Here is a 16,951-nt window from a genome sequence, read left to right as displayed (position 1 = left end):
GTCTCGAACCCACGGGCCCAGGCAATCCACTCACCTCAGCCTCCCAAAGGCACGGGATTACAGGCTGAACCACCGAACCTGGCTCACATTCTACCTTTTAACAATTTTTTTTTTTTTTAGGGCTCTAAGTCTTAGTTTGTTTTTTTTGAGTTTGGGTAGCTAAATTTTATATAGTGTTAGGGTATGTTGGAGTAGAAAATATAGTTTATTTAGACACCAGCTTTGATTTACATGATTTCAGCGTTATAGTTACAGCCTTTGCATTTTTAGAAGCCTGAGTTGTCTATTTCTCCAATATATAAAAAAAAACAAACCCAAAACTAAAATGTAGAGTATTGGAGTACAACAAAGTTTTATTTCTTGCTTTTTAGTGTCAAATAACATATGGAAAACACTCATTTTTCCTGAATTTGGTTAACAGAAAAAAAACAAATACATTGGATTTTTTTTTTTTTTTTAGATTGGGAAATATAGTTTATTTAGAAAATAAATGAAAGAGAGAGAGAGAGAGAGAGAGAAGATTCACCTCCCCAAGATAGGGGAGGAGACCAAAGCTAGGAAATACGGTGGCCATAGCTCAAAGAGCCACAGGGACACATCAGAGTTTAACAAAGTAGTGGCCTACATTGGATTTAAAAAAAAACTTTTTTGTAAGGTCACCCTTAACTTTGTGCATGTGAGTGTGTGAGAGAGAAAAATTCTGAGTTTGAATCTAGGTTCCAGTCCTAGACCAAGCTCTCATAAAAGGTGTGGTCTTGAAACCTTATTTGGATTCGTGTTCTCATCTTTACAGAACGGATTTGATACACCAGCACTGGGATTCCTGTAAGAATCACTGGAGATATTGACCAACAAGCAACCCCAAAGAAGACAGCAGCAGCTGTAGCACACGCCTCAGGAGAATCTGGTCAGGTTTGAGAAGTGCTTTTTGGATCCCCCCAAGGCATGCTTCTCAACTAAACCGTGAAGTCCTGAGGACCTCACACATCATGCACCCGTCCCAGGAGCTAGGTGCTTAGCAGTTTCTTTTGAGGCTTCCAGGGACTTTTACTAAGTATGGGAGATTTTCACACCCTAAGAACCGTCTGACAATTTAAATAAAGGCAGGTAAAGAATGAACCAAATTAGAATTGCCCTAAGGGGACTGGAATTTCCTTGAGATTGGAAATAGCAGAGTCTGAGAAGCATATAAACACATGGTTTCGGAAGGATCGCTAAGCAGGGCAGAGGTGGGCACAAGGTGATTGTAGGGCAGAGAGCTGGACTAACAGCCTCTCACAATGCAGTGCTTGGCAACTCACGCGTTTCACTCATTTATCCTTATTTATCCCCTTTCAAGCACGACTGTCTCATTGGTAGGAATTAATAAGGCTCTGAGGGGTCAACATACAGAATTTCAGAATTGGAAATGACATTTCTATCAGCGTTCCCCGTGCTTCAGCCACTTGCAAACCACCTTCACTATTCTTTCTGTATCTGAATACCACTCATAACACTATTTCCCTAATATTTTTCATTAGGGTGGCGCACTTCAACATTTTTTAAGTTCTCCTGGGAGGTATCTTACAAATCACGGGTCTGTGTCCTATTTTAGAAAATAAACACTAGAATAAATGTGAGCACAAACGCTGGGCACTCGTGACACTCTCCCACCCCACGTCTGGACACCGCCATCTCCAGGACACCAGGCAAGCGCCACACGGCCCCATCGCCGTCCCGTCATCTCAAGACGCGGATGACGGTGACAACCCGGGTTCCAAGCGTCCAACGCACGCTGGCGGTTCCAGGCAGCGCAGGGCAGTTTCTCCCGGCATTTCCACAACTGGAAGGTCCTATTAAATGAAGCCCATGACTCGCAGTCCCCAAGTTGCCTAAACGCTAAGGTCTCAAAAGCAGTCAAGGGACAGGGTCCTCGCCGTTGTCTCGGGACGCGCCTTCGGGGCAAGGGCAGGCGGGTCAAACCCGGAGGTTTCGGGGCTTCTGCCTGGAGGTCCGGAGCGAGGGAGGAGAGCCGCGCCTCCCGCACGTCCCCCAGGCCCTCGGGGCTTGCCTCCTCGGCTCCCGGGGCCTCGGGCTGTGGGCAGACACCGCCCAGACCGCGCTGCGTCTCCGCTCCTCGCCCGGTCACCTGCGGCCGAGCTTTCAAATTCCAGATTTGTGTCGCCGAAACCCGGCTACCTGACGGCAGCGCTTCAGTGAATACCGGCGCACGAGGCGCTCACGCCGAGCAGTGGGATTGGCTGGCTTCACGGAGCGCCCGCTGCGCTGCTTCCTGGAAAATGTAGTTCCCGCGCGGCCTCGTCGCTTCGCGCCAGCTGCCGGCGATAGTCTGAGGACTACAGTTCCCAGCACACCCCAGGAAAGGAGGAGGACTCGGGTCGGGGCGCCACGTGACCGCCCACTATGGCGTCCTTGTGTCCGGGCCCGCCGTCCGGCGGCTCGGTGTGACTTGCTGGCTCCTTGCGGCCGGGTACCCCTCGCGATTTCGGCATGCAGAAAATTAAGTCTCTCATGACCCGGCAGGTGAGTCCCGGCGGCTGAAGCAAAGGCCTCCTTCCTCCCGTTGGGGGCGGAGCCGAGCTGTTCTGTCCCGGCGGCGGAGGAGGAGACCTGGGTTCTAGATGGTGACAGGTGCGGGGGACTAGGAAGCAGGGCACATCCGGGAAACCCACCCGAACCGCCCGGGCGGGCCTCCTCCGCGGGTACTGGGCTCCCAGGAACATCCCTTTAGGCAGGGTCAATGAGGGGTCAGAGGGCATCTGACTTCCCTTTTGGCCGTCTTCCCGGGACGGGCCCCCTGCATCCATGCTGCTTGTCGTTCCCGGGCGGGGCCTGGGGAAGGAGGTGCGGCCTGTGCAGCCGAGATGACCTGGAAAGAGCGAAAAAAGAGGATAATTTGAAGACAGAATTGGTGGCTTTTTGATTTGGGGCAAGACCCTAAACCTTGTAGCTTAGGTTTCCGGATGTGAACACGAAAATAATTGTTCATCCTGCCTCAGTGCTGTTATGAGGGTCAATAAGCTAATACATGTGAAAACTCTTTGTGAAAATCTACTTTTGAAAAAATATCTTTGTCGTGAGGAAATAATCTTGTTTTTTGCCAGAATGCTGAATCATGAATAAGAGCTTTGGCTGTTTTGTAACCTGTGTTATAAATGTTAGGGTCTTCCTAGTAATGTCTCTGCTTCTAAGAAGCGGCACAAATTTCCTTTTATGTGCTTATTGATCATGACGTGGTTTTAGCTACCCTTATTTACTTCAGCTTTAACATTTCACTAGAATTGGCCATTCTCTGTTTTAATTTGAAAGAAATGTAGAGTTTTAAATCAACATGGCTTTTGGAAGGTTTGGAGAGTGTGGAGGATAATCGTTTAGTGAAAGGTTAATTTGTGAATTCTTTTTCTGTTGATTACAAAAATAATTCAAATTCCAGATTCTTTTTTTGAGAGGTAATTGAATAGGTTACAAATTGTATATTTCTGTTGGACAATACAGAAACGATCCTTACATGATTACTTCTTTCGAGTTACCTTGTTAATGCCATGAAAATAGAATTAAAATGTTATGTGACTAGTATAAAGATTTAAGTAAGTGGAGAGCAACATTTGGCAGTTTCTCACACATAGTTCCAGATACCTGTGACAATAAGTTTATGTCTCAAAATGTAATGCAATAGTGCTGAAAAATGGTAATGCTTAAGCCTTAATCAATTGCTCCTTGAATTTGAACAGGTCAAATCTGTGCTTAATTGGAACAGAAAAAAAAAAGCACCAAAGAACATGTACAAAGTGCTGGAACTATATTGTGTAAAAAGTGAGATAAAATTAGGAGTTTTAAAGCTATCCCAATTATGTATGGTTATGGCTTGACTTTCATGAATTTGTGAGATATGAAAATAGGGTGCTGCCTAGAGTTACAGTGGGGGTTTTAGTTGGAACGTTGTTATTGGGTTAAATGTAAGAGGATTACAAATAAGTACACAATGATGATTCTTTCTTGAGACAATAGAATATGTTAGTAATATATGTTGAGTTAATGTGGGGAGATAGGAAATTAAGGCCTATGAAATTTAAGATTTGGGGCATTTCAGCTGTTGTAGGATCTCTGCAAAAGAGTGGGAAGTGGGTTTGTTAGCTCTCTTTATTCAGATGGGATCTGTTTCTCATCTTTCTCCATTGTGCTGGTCACTGTTCTTTCAGTCCATTCAACAAATGTTTATTGAGGACTGTGTTGTAGACATTATTCTAAGTTGGGGGGATGCAGCAGTGAACAAAATAGACAAGTGCTTGGGCAGAGTTGGTGACACTTGCGTTAGAGGAAAAAGAGGATCATGAGTCCTGGGAGCTGTTGGCAACCAGGGTCCCTGATACTTTTAGAGAGCGTGGACATGGGAGACTGCTCCTGCTATGAGAAGGTGATAAAGAAGACCGGGAGAAGGTGAGGAGGGAGCCATGTGGACATCTGGGAAGGAGCATTTCCAGTGGAAGGAAGAGCAGGTGCAGGGGCCAGAGGCAGGAGCATGTGTTAGGACTGCAGGGGCCAGTGTGGTGGAGCGAGTGAGAGAGAAGGAAAGTGCTGGAAGGTGAGGTCACACAGAACCTCGGGGGCCGTAGGGTTGTCACTTTGGATGAAATGGCAGCTGGAGGACTGACATAGTCTGCAATAGCACTGTAGAATGGCATTTCTGACTTGTGTTGAGGAGATTGAAGAGTGGATGAGAGCAAGGACAGGCAGCCAGGAAGGGCTGTTGTGGCCATCCTGAGGTTTCTGTGGGCCCTAGCTTGGGAGCTTGTGGGGGAAGCATTGAGAAGTCAGATGGCAGGTGCATTTCAATGTAGAGCTGACAGGATTTCCCGACAGGCTGGATTTGGGCTATGAGGGAACGGGTAGCATTGAGGATGACCTCAAATGGTTTGGCCCGATACTTGGAAGAATGGGCTTGCCATTGGTGAGATGGATAAACTGAGGGAGGAACAGACTGAGGCTGCTTTTAGACTTGTGAATTCGAAAGCCTCTTAGATGTTTAAGTGGAGAGAGAAGGCAGTCTGAATGAGTGTATGGGGAGAAATGTAGAGCATAGATGAAACTTTGGGCACTAAAAACATGTAGGTTGCATATAAACTAAGATCACCAATGGAGTGAGCATAGTTATGCAGAATTCAGGGCCAGAGTTTTTGAGAGGTCATTGTTAGAAACTCATGGGTGGGGAGGGACCCAGAAAGGCAGAGCCAGGAGGAGCAGCAAGTGAGGAGGGATATCTGCAGCACCCAGGGGCAACCTATTTATTTGTTTAATGAATGTTGGATACAGAGAACAATCAAGAAGCTACCTAGAAGCCACAGAAAGAATTTAAGAGAGGAAGGAGTGATCTGCTGTCTTAGATGCACAGCTCGGCCAGGGAAGGTGAGAATGAGAAGGAGCTTCTATGCTGTATGACATGGAGGTCCTCAGTGACGCCACAGCAGCGGTTTTCATGAAGTGGTGTGGAAGAAAAAACGGGGAGAGAAACTAGGGACTGGGCGGCTCAGGAAAAAACGGGGAGAGAAACTGGGGACTGGGCATAGACACTCTTGAGTTTTGTCAAAAAGAGAAGGAAACACACATCTCTGCAGGTGCTCCTTTGGATGGACAGGACCTAAGTTGCTGGTCTCATAAATGGAAAGTAAGGACTCATGTAGAAATAACTGAGTAGTTGGAGGCGTTAATCTGATTTGGGCAAAGAAATGAAGTACAGAGGCAGGTGTTATTTATGCTGAATTTTGCTTAAATTTAAGCCGGGGAGATTATAGAAACAAAAATCAAATACAAAAGAAAATTACAGTTAATGATTAGAATGAAAGTTTCAATTTAATGAAGACAGAGAACTAGTTATAATCATCAGTTCATGCTTTAGATAGAAGATAAAATAAAAATGACTTTGTATTTGTTAGTAAAAATTTATAAAATCGATAATCAATAAAAAAAGAATAAAAAAAACAATAAGAAAATTGATAATCAAAGGTTTAAAGAGTTATACTCCTAAATACAGTTGTGTCACATGTTGTGCTTTGAGACATTTGTGTAGTCTTCCTTACTTATTGATAAAAACGTTTCTCTATAATAATAATAATATTAAGAATAATGGATAACACCTAGAGAATGCTTGTGAAGAGCCAGACACGTTTGTTACACTGTTGCTCCGTGTTAGCCTGTGAGTCGTCACCATGACTGGGATGTGCCACACAGGAAGGGCAGGCGCTCAAGACTGCAGCGAGAAAGTCAGAGCTCCACCTTTTCTGCCAGCTGGGGTCCATTCCTGCAGTCACTGCACCCAGTATTCTCCCAGGTCCACTGGTTCCAGTTCCTACAACTTTTATTTGTACATTTGGCAGAAAGCTGCAGTGTATTAGTAGCGAGTTGTTGTGTGAGGACTGATGTGGAGGTAAGACCTTGTTCCAGGTGTGGACATAGATCCCATTCACGTTAGGGTATTGATTGCTTTGCGGAGTAGCTCTGAGGAAGGGAAAATTAGACACAGTCTAGACCTCCAAAGATTTTTGTTAGATGAGTTGTAGTGGCCGAATGTTTAATCCGAGAAACTACCAAGAGCCAATTCCGATGAAAGTTTAAGAGGGTTTTTATTTGCAAGCTCGAGCCTGGACCTTTGTTGACCACTGACGCAGCGGAGTACACCCTTTTAACCCAAGTCTATGGTATACTCTGTTATGGCCCTTTCAGAGTGAGGCAAATCTATACAGATGTCCCCGATTTACTATGGCTGGGCTTATGAGTTTTGACTTAAGGATGGGTTAATTGGGTTATTTAATGTATTTTCAATTTAAGAGAGTGTTTTTGATTTATGATGGCACATTATAATGGGCTCAGCTTAAGTTGAGGAGTGTCTGTACTTTTAAAATGTTTGTTTAAAAGTTAGGGCAGTTAGACTTAAAAAAAATATTTTAGGGATGGTCATGATTTTGAATCCCATCATGAAGTTTTCATGTGTGTATGTGTCATGTATATGGAAGTTAAGCTATGTACCGGCCCTGCCAGCTTCACCACTTTTGATGCAATGCTCTGGTAACTGTTGATGAGAAACTGAGACCAGGAAGAACAAATAGCCCGAGGCTAGTCACATGCTCTTCCCCTCACACACATTATGCCTGTTAACCCTATGTGCAAAGCTAGTTATATACACTCCTCCCACTAATGTAAGGCCTATTAAACCCACGCCCAAGACCAGTTAAATACACACCTCTCACTCATGTAAGGCCTGTTAACCCCATGTCCAGCACTAGTTATATACACACCCCTCACTCATGTGAAGTCTGTTAACCCCATGCCCTGGACTAGCTATTTACACTCTTGAGAAGAGACATAAGACCTGTTAACTCTACGCCGAGTTATATACACTCCTCTCATTCATGTAGGGCACGTTAACCCTCAGGAGACCCTTCTCTTCCAGCATTTCTGGGCTTCTTACTTTGCAGTCAGTTGCGTGCTCCTACTGGTGCCTGAAGCCTGACCAGTGACTTCCACCTAATAATTTTCTTATTTCTTTGGTGTCTACTGTGTTCCTGGAACTTTGCTAGCCAATTAAGACTTTGTCTTCCTTCCTTTGGAACTAAGTTTTGGGAGGGAAAGAGAGATGTATTTAAAACCTTAAAGTTGACTGCTTTGGCTGAGGTATTATCTTGGAAAATGTCTAGATATGTTTGTAAAACATTGGTGATCAAAATCAGAGTCTCCTGGGGTGCTTGTTACATTGCAGATCCCTGGTCCTAATTGAGAAGGGTAGGTGGATTAGATATTCTGGAAGTAATAGAAGACTTGGAGTTGGGGTAGAGCACTTTGTCATAAAAATTGTAGATCTAACAGGTGGTATTTTACAGTAGGGAAGATGAAGCACACACCTCTGTAAATAAAAGATTAGCAAATTCTGCTGCAAGTCTCAAGTCATCAACATAAGAATACCATATATTTTGGTTAGGAAGTACCCCAGTATAGGACCCCTTAAGGGCAGTTTGTATCATAAATCTCTCCTCAGATGAATAATAATAGCTATTCTAAAGGCTAGTATATCTAATAATAATACCTAACCCGAATGGCTCATATTACAGGGCTATTGGGTGTCTGCTTGAATAGCCTATTTTTAAAAGGAAGCTTTTAAAGAAAGTTTCAATAGCTAACTTCTATCTGTCTTGACAGTTTCCCCTGGTACAAACAGTGCTTTCAGAATCCCTCAGTTGATGTGAATCTAGGAAGTGCAGGGTAGCCAAGAGCTAAAGAGCAGGTTGAAGGCAGTGAGACCTGGAGTTTGAATCTTGTTTATACAGCAGAACTGGATACATGGGTGAGGAATACTCAGGTGAAGAAGGGGTTCCTGTGTCAGCAAAGCAGTCAGTGCTGTATGAAGGTGTCTGGTGAACTCAGTGGTTAGTACATTGCATCTGTGAATCATCGTACTGTTGCTTGGACCTTTTTACCAGGTGGATTTAGTAATGTTTGTTACAGTGGTACTTTTCTTCTATAGAATGCTTTTTTTTCTGCTTAAGTTTCTTTTCTTTTTTTTGGTTGTTTTTGCATCGTGGATAGGTTAGACTTCCACCATTGGTTGTGAACGTGCCCTATAATACTCTTTTATTCTAAAAGACCAAAAGTACGTCCTTACTTTATTTAATAACAGTACTAGATCTATTAAGTGGCAGTGTTTTTAAAATACATATTTTTTATGTTTTGAAATAGAATTACTGTTATTTATTTAACTGTATTTTATCCCGAATGCCCCTGAAATGAACTGGATAAAGAAAATGTGGTATATATACATGACAGAATTTTATGCAGCCATAAAGCAGGAAGATTTTTATTTTTAAAGTGGTCATTTCTGCTTTGGTAGATCTCTGTTTCAGTAGTAGAGTTTTCCATTTCTTCTGCATGATTCAAATTCTCTGTATCTTTCTCTTTTTTAAGGGTCCGAAAAGCCCTCCGGGAAGCCTCAGTGATCTTGGTGCCATAGAGAGTCTCCGGGTCCCTGGAAAGGTATTGATCTACATGTGTGAGCGTGACTTTTCATTTCCTTAAGAAATAGGCTTGCCTCTGGATAGTCATTGATTCACAGACTCTCTTCTTTCCCACACGTAGATGGTGGTTCTAATAAGCTAGGGAAATTTCTGTAGTGCTGGAGGTGTAGGGTTTGTTTTTGTTATTTGTTGGGGTACAGCGTGATTCATTATAGGAAAGCAGAAAATGCAAAATTAATAAATGTAGGGTTTATTATATGAAATTCTTAGCCTGAAAACATTCATTTGGCTTAGGTAGATACTTTTTGGATTTGGAAATAATTTATACTATATAAGTAGTCACTGTAAATGATTGCATGGAAAAACTTTTTTTATTTCTTTTTATTTTATTTTAAATATGTGGGGTACAATTCAGGGTTAGGTATACAAGTGGACACAATATGGAAAAACTTTCAAACATTAACTTCATGAATAGCTCCATGTCACTCATTAGGATAGGCATTCCTGGTCTTCAGGAATGGGGCCCTTTCTTATCATAATGTCTTTCTAAGTTGGGACAGAGAATTGAGATTCCAGTGAAGTTTTCAAGAAAGAAATAGGTTAGCTTGGGTTGTGTTACACGAGAAGGTTCTAATAGAAAGGATCCATAGGAAGAAAATATATGGGTGCGTCATGAAGTGGCTGTTTGTTTGGATTTAAAATGGTTAAATATTGGCACATTTCATATGGTTTAAATCACTAGAAAAAGGAGGGCTGTTAAAGAATCTGAAGGGCATTGTGTGTGCTTGACACGCCAGGGCTATTTGTTTGTTTTGAGAACTATATAAATTCGAAGTGGGAAGAAACCTTTGAAATCATTGGGTACAATTTTCACATTACTATGTCCCATTTTAAGAGGAGATGTGAGTCAGATGGCAACCTGTATATTGCAAATTTGGAATTTTGGTGGACAAAATAGAATAGAAAAGTAGAAAAAAAATGAAGATTCTTTTTAGAGCTTTCTAGGGGAAAGGAAACTTGGAGACCGATTTCAGAAATCTCAGCTCAGACATTCAGTGTCAAGACCCTGGTACCCAGACTTTGCTGCACATTTAGACTTGAGAGTACCCCTGCCAAGTCACAGCTTAAGCTCCCCAGGTGATTCCACTGTGGAGCCATATGTGGGAACTACTAGTCATGATGGGAGTCTCATAAGATGGAGAAAAAGGAAACAGGACTATGCTAGGAACTATTTGAAAGTTTTACTGGCAATTTTCGTAGCATAAAGTAGAATTACTTAAAATTCCATTCTGGGAAAGTGGATTCTGTTACATTTCAAATTAATGACCTTTTAATGCAGAGGTAAGGATATAAGAAATTAGTATTTATTGACTAAATTTGTTATCCATTTGAACTTATTTAATTTGTTACAAGAATTATGAAGAATTAAGATTAGTATTTATTATAATATGTGATAATCAAAATAATCATAAGATTATTAATTACTAGGACTGCATTTGAGGTTATTTGCTAAACCCCAATTAAAAAGTAAAAATATAAGTATTAAGAACCTACATGCTCACTTTCAACAAACACTTTCTGTAGTGTTTCCATAATTTCAGTGTTTACATATTATAAACCTGAAAATATGTACTGACACTAATATTGTTGTATAAATTTTTACTGAAATACTGGCTCCTGATAGTATTCTTTGAAGATAAGGTTTGGGTTTTTTAGGCCTTGATTTAATGGACTCATAAATACCAATAGGGTGCAGCTAAGTTTGCTGCTACATGATTGCCTTACCTATGCCTTTAATTTTTTTTTCTGTGACAGAAAAATATAGGGTGAGGTAACAAAAGAAATATCTGTTGGGGTCAAAATTTGAGAATATATTGGCTTAGTATCAGAGAGCATTTTTGTTTTTATACTTAATCCACTCAACAAATATTTCTTGCATGTCTGCCTGCTCCATGGTGTTTGTACTGTATGACGGTCTGTGTTTTGGCAGGATGTCTTCTGGAGTTTCAAGTACTTCTGTGAAATCAGTTAGATGGATTTGACTTGATGTCTTAGTGCCTGTGGAAAGGATCCTAAAACCACACGCGAGCTTCAGAGCTTGATTTCCAGAGCTCTACCAAGAGATGTGGGAAGTGTCTGGAATAACAGCCTGGAGGCCTGAGTTCAAGTGTTGACTTAAAACATTCAGTGCATTTTAGTGCATAGTGCCTCAGTTTCCTCATCAGTGAAAAGGTGTGATTGGACTTGATATTTTAGAGCACTTTTTAATTGTTTTCTACTTCCTATATTGCAACATTTGTAGGAGAAATATGATATGAGAAATATACATTCAAAAAAATGTCCCAAACAGTCTTTTAGATGATGAATGTCTTCAGAAGATTGGTGTCTGTATTAGACAGGAGTAGTATTGAGGTTTATGACCAGAGGACTTTATTAACTTTCATGGGTTAAGTGGTAGCGAGGGCAGGTTTAGGACCAGGAGAAGGTGGGTAGGTGGGAATGAGGGCAGACCCTTAGAGTGGACATCACCCTCTTTTGGAAAGGTCATAGCTCAAAGGGTGAGGTGTCTCATGGAGCTGGAAACCAGGAAACTGATACAGAATTCTGAGATCAGGGAGGGGAGAAGGGCTAAGTTTGAGGGATGTTTTAAAAGACAATTCAGGGTTGAGGGTCCCTCTGGCTGTGGGTGGTGGAGGGGTCTGTGGGGGACTCTGTGATGACGGTGCTGTGATGTCTTTTTCAGGATAGAGGTGTTTTTTATAGAGAGAGGGTGTGATGGGATGTTTGGAAATTAGATAAATTTTTTTCTTTCTAATTTTGTGATTTTATTTCATGTTACTAACTCAGTACATTTCTGTGAATTAAATCAGTTTTAATTCATGATCTATTTCTTTAAAAACAAATATACAAATCTTTGAAATACTTTATTGTGTAGAAAGTATTAAATACAGTCATTTTTATTACTTGTACTTCATTTTTATCACTTAATTGTGATTAAAGCTAGATAAAATAACACCATACATTTTTGGGCTCCGGTGATCCTTCCACTTCAGCCTTCCAAGTAGCTGGAACTTCAGGTGCATGCTACCACGCCCGGCTAATTTTTTTGATTTATTGTAGAGATGAAGTCTCGCCTGTCCAGGCGGGTCTCGAACCCGCAGGCTCAGGCAATCCACTCACCGTACATTTTATAAAACTTTCCTTTAAATCATTTTGCTAAAACCTCCTTTTAAATTGTAACCGCAATATTATTCCACTAGATGGCACTGAAAGCCCTATAAAAAGAGAGAAGGCTTGAAAAGACATGTTTTATTGAAAACACGCACAGGGAAACTGATTAACTGGCTCTTGATGGATTATGATTGTTGCTCTAGCGGGATTCAAAGAAAATATGCCATTCCCCCACATAGTCAGACTTCTGGCAATTCTTTATAAACTTACATGTTGTGTGGTTGTGGGGTATCTGTGATCTTCAGATAGGTTTGAATCCTGTTTCATTTGGAGACAGGTCAAACCTGTTTCTGTTCCGTGATTCTTTGCTTTTATACTACCGATTGAATATTGAAAATGTCATGTTTTGTTCTTCCTTTATCTCTGTATAGATTTTTGTGGCTAAACATTTTTTGCTTTCAGCTTGCTCTCTAATGTGATGCTAACTTTGGTAAGATTATGGCTTCTGGTGTTAGAATTTTTTAAGAACAGTTTTTTGTTTGTTTATTTGTTTAATGTAGACTGATGAAGGAATGCTGACAGTAACCAAAAAGTCTTGGATAAGATTTGTGTGGCAAACCCAGACTCACACTTTAGGAGATCAGAATTCCCCCCATACACACTGGGTGTTCTGCCCTCGGGCATGGAATCAGGTCTGTGATGTGCCTAACAAGTGAGGATAGTAGGGACTATGGGTTGCATTTCCTCTTGATTCTATGCGTTTTCTGCAGCATTCTGAGCCTGACCTGTAAATGAAGAATTTGCATTCATCTTTTTGTTTGAAAAAAAACTCAGTACTGAAGCATGAATTTCCAAGCTGTTTTGTGGTTTTAGAAATCAGGTTAAGCTATTTTTCAGAATTGAGAATATAAGTTTCATAATCTTAGGCAAATTGTTAAGGTGTCATAATGAGCTTTTTACACTTGTAAAAGTGAGTGAAATTTTAGAGTTCTAAACTTGAGTTGGTATTTTTAATTAGTGTGTTATTTTGGACAATTTAAAAGTAGTGGTTAAATGCAAAATTAGCAGTCTCTGTTTTCCCTCCTTAGCTTGAGAGATGAACCGAGTGGGAAATTGCTTTGTAAAGTGATAGTCTGGTTCGTTAGAAGCATCCTGGAAGTGTATATTTGAGGGCTCAAATTGTTTTATAGTCTTGAATTCCCAGTTCTCATAAAACCTTTTGTTATTATGCTGAGAGGAAATTTGTCTTGGCTAAATAAAAAAATGTTGACATAAGTTTCTGTTGTGATTGTTTTTCTTAATTTTTCATAAAGTTACATCATTTGTGAAGTGCATTTTATGTGTGTTTTCATGTAACTGTATCTCAGAGATGATCAAAATAGAAAAATATGCTAGGTAGTCTCATGCGCAACCTTATGATGTGGTGACTGCTGGAAAAAGCAGCTCCTAAAACATTGACCGCTGCTTGGTTTATTGCATTAAGAAAATATGGAGTATTTATGCTTATTTTTGATGAAGCACCTGACACAGTGATACGTCTTAAGATACTTTACTTTTCGTAAAGAATATATGGTCCTACTATAAATAAATTTATTGAATTTTTAAAAAAATCTTGGTAGTTGCATTTCATTGTCTCCTGGGTTACATACAGACTCTCTCTGTGATGTTTTTCTACCCTTTATTGCTTTAACCTATGAAGCGCTTTCCCAGAATAGTGCTTTTACCTCTGCTTTGTTTCATGCTTGTAGCCATGTCCCCCAGTTCCTTAAATGTGAAACACTACCTCTTCTCGTATTTTCCGTGTGCCGCCTCTTTCTTTGGCTGTGAGTGCCAGTCCTTGGACGTCCCTCATTTTGCCTGCCCCTCCCGCCCCCAGTTCTGCCTTGCCTTGCCATCCTTTGCTCCCTTATCTGACCCTCCTGTGGCTTCTGCCCTCTCAGGAAGGAGCTGTGTTGTGTCATTTTGTTCCTGTATGACCTGACGTGGGAGTTTTATGTCGTGGGAATTAAATAACTTGTTTGCTAGGTGGAATTATATTGATGGGGAAAGATAGAGAAAGCAGGCAGGTTTGTTTCTAATGACAGCAGGGGAGAGGTTCGATTTGCTCATGTCTGCCTTTTGTGCTTTTGTCATCTCGCTGCAACTAAATCCATTAATTGTGGTTTTCCTCCACCTGTAGTTCTGAGTTGACGCTGATGTACTTTTTCTTTATTTTAGGAGTGGTTGATTACCATTGGCAGCAACTTATGGAACATTTGGTAGTCTTTATTTGTTGACAGAATATTTTTGGATTTTCATGTTTCACAGAGCATTTATATAATAAATACATATACTTACTATGTGACACAGAATTTACTGTAAAAAAAAATCCTTTTAGACATTTTATTAATATAACAGCTTTTAAGACTGAAATATTTTCTCAAAATTAGCTTAAATATCTAATATTGTAACTTTTTCGTATATCACGTTTAAATATAGTGTAAGAAACTTCATTTGGTATTCTTATTATTCCCCCATTTTGTCTGTAATTAATTTTTTTGTAGGAAATCTTTTGTTTATTTTCTTTATGCAAAATTGGGCCTCACACCTGTGTACTGGCTTGCCAAATTGGTTCTGTGCTAGGTGAAGAATTATGTATTTTTGTACATCTCCAATCCTAGGAAGCAGTTAATATTAAATTATGGAGCAATTATATTAAGAATGTGCAATCTTGTTGCTTCTGTTTATTTTTCTAATTTACATGCATTAAATATTCCTTAATCATGTGACATTTATTGTTAATTTTAGAAGAAAGGAACCTTTTATTAAGAGCTTGTGGAAAATTTTGACTGTCAGAACAAGAGCATTCTATCTTTTCCCTTTTGTCTTCTATTCTCTTTTTACCCGAACTGTGTAGTTTTAGTTTTATCAGTGATTATTATCCACAGTATGCTTTGACCCTGTGGAGCACAGTGATGGAGAGTGAGGAGAAATCCATCTTAGTGCTCGAGAAACGTGAGATCTGATCGAGCAGGCAGCCCTGACAGCCATGAAACGTTCAGAGAATGATTAGGTAGAGAGGAGTTTTCCAGACTGCCGAGTGGAGCCAGAAGGAGCATGGTGGTTGGATGCTGGTCGGATGAGTTTGTCTGAATGAGTGAAGAAGCATATTTCACGAAGGGGTCACCAGGCTTGTTTGGAAGGGAGGGTATTTTATGGGGACGTAGTGTGCTTGGGGACTCATGCTCTGGATTGAATTCTGTTTTGTGTGCTATGTTTCTTTTTCTGCTCATCTAAGCTTTATCCCCTCCTTAGCCCAGGTTTTCCACATGTAGAGTGTCGAGTGTCCCATGTCAGTTCTTTGAAATTGTATGGGTTTGTCTGCTCTCTGTGATATTAATAGCTTAGTTCTGTAGGAATGCATACCATCTGACCTTTTATACGCATTTACAGATTGCACTCTTTTTTCAGATTTATCACATTTGAAAGGTACCTTGGTGGATATTTATACATGAAGTCATGTTTTACCTTTGTTTGGTATTCTTAATTACTTTGACAGTTTCACTGTCATTTTGAGTATGTGTCCTTTACAGTGAAAAGAACTAGGCATGAAGAGCTTGAGTTTCCCAAAGCTAATAGCAGAGTTGCAGCTAAGTGTCTACCTTCATATTGGTCAGTGAGGTCCTGTCTGGGCACCTGCACATGGTGTCATGTCATCGGCCATTATTCGTTGAAAATGAGTGCACACTGTCATTAAGGGCTGTTTGGGTTTTTGTCATGGCTCCGTATCTGGTATCTTTAATCTTGGCAGTCTTTGTGGTCTTCAAATATTTTTTTCTTGAATTTGTCAACTGCATGTCCTGCTGGAGGAGCTGTGGAACTCCTGGGGGCAACATTGCCACATCCTTGCAGGGCTTCGCTGTTTTCCTCAGCATGCGGGAAATGCCTGTGGGCGTCCGGGGGAAGTTGCTCTGAAACCCTGGCTCCTCTTCCACTGCCATTTCATGCTTCCCCTTGTGTGCAGGGACGCTGGCTGGGCTCCTTCCCTCCCACAAGACTGGGTTCAACCCAGTCTGCTGTCCACACTGCTGTTCAGGGTGCTCAGAAGGGTAGCATGTCAAGATGAACCCACAGGAGTGTGCCCATTGTGAGACCTGGGTTTCTTCCTGTGCTTTTGGTACCCGATAGCATATGCTGACTTGGTGATGGCTGTATCACTGACCTTTTTTTTCATTGTGTTTTTATAGGCTAGGTTGGTATGGAAGAGGCATTTTATTTTCCGTGCATTTTTGATTATGCAGTTTTGATATATGTGACTTTGCCATCTCTTTTAAATTTATTGGAATGTTTTCTTAAGTTTTAGATTTATTGTTCTGAATTTTTTTAGCATGGACCTACTAATAGGGGATAATTTTATAGTTACTTTTATGGTATAAAATACAAGTTAAACTCTAAAAGATATCCAAGCCAGGTTCTTTTTGTAAATGTAAAATATGCCCTACAATAAAGTAATCTAGAGTATCTCTATTTGAAAAATAATGTTCTTAATTGACCAGATAGTTTTTGTGTATTTAATTAGCATTTTTGTTAGGTATTATTTTAATGACTGTAAAATGATTTTATTTTATTTTTTTTTTGATTTAGAGTCTCACTCTGTCGCCCAGACTGGAGTGCAGTGGCCGCTTCCGGCCACCGCAGCCTCGACCTGTTGGGCTCCGGCGATCCTTCCACCTCAGCCTTCCAAGTAGCCGGAATTACAGGCGCACGCTACCACGCCCAGCTGATTTTTTTTTTTTTTTTTT

At 40.8% G+C, this 16,951-nt stretch overlaps 1 protein-coding gene across 2 annotated transcripts in view; it reads left to right on the top strand.

Annotated features, from left to right (window-relative positions):
* The first annotated feature begins 2,364 nt into the window (after nt 1-2,364).
* Nucleotides 2,365-16,951, top strand: part of VPS50 (VPS50, EARP/GARPII complex subunit) — a 97,168-nt gene continuing 82,581 nt past the window's right edge. The window contains exons 1-2 of one of the 2 annotated variants that reach the window (XM_008064261.1): nt 2,365-2,523; nt 8,950-9,018. In XM_008064261.1, the coding sequence (XP_008062452.1) occupies nt 2,491-2,523; nt 8,950-9,018 (102 nt within the window). In that variant the 5' untranslated portion in view covers nt 2,365-2,490. The remainder of the gene's footprint in view (nt 2,524-8,949; nt 9,019-16,951) is intronic. The other variant, XM_008064262.1, reaches the window with a different exon arrangement.

Source organism: Carlito syrichta, unplaced genomic scaffold, assembly GCF_000164805.1.
Source record: "Carlito syrichta isolate Samal-C Ts95f unplaced genomic scaffold, Tarsius_syrichta-2.0.1 Scaffold307254, whole genome shotgun sequence".
NCBI classification, from domain to species: domain Eukaryota; kingdom Metazoa; phylum Chordata; class Mammalia; order Primates; family Tarsiidae; genus Carlito; species Carlito syrichta.
Note: the sequence above shows the minus strand (reverse complement) of the source record. Positions and strands in the feature narration are given on the sequence as shown.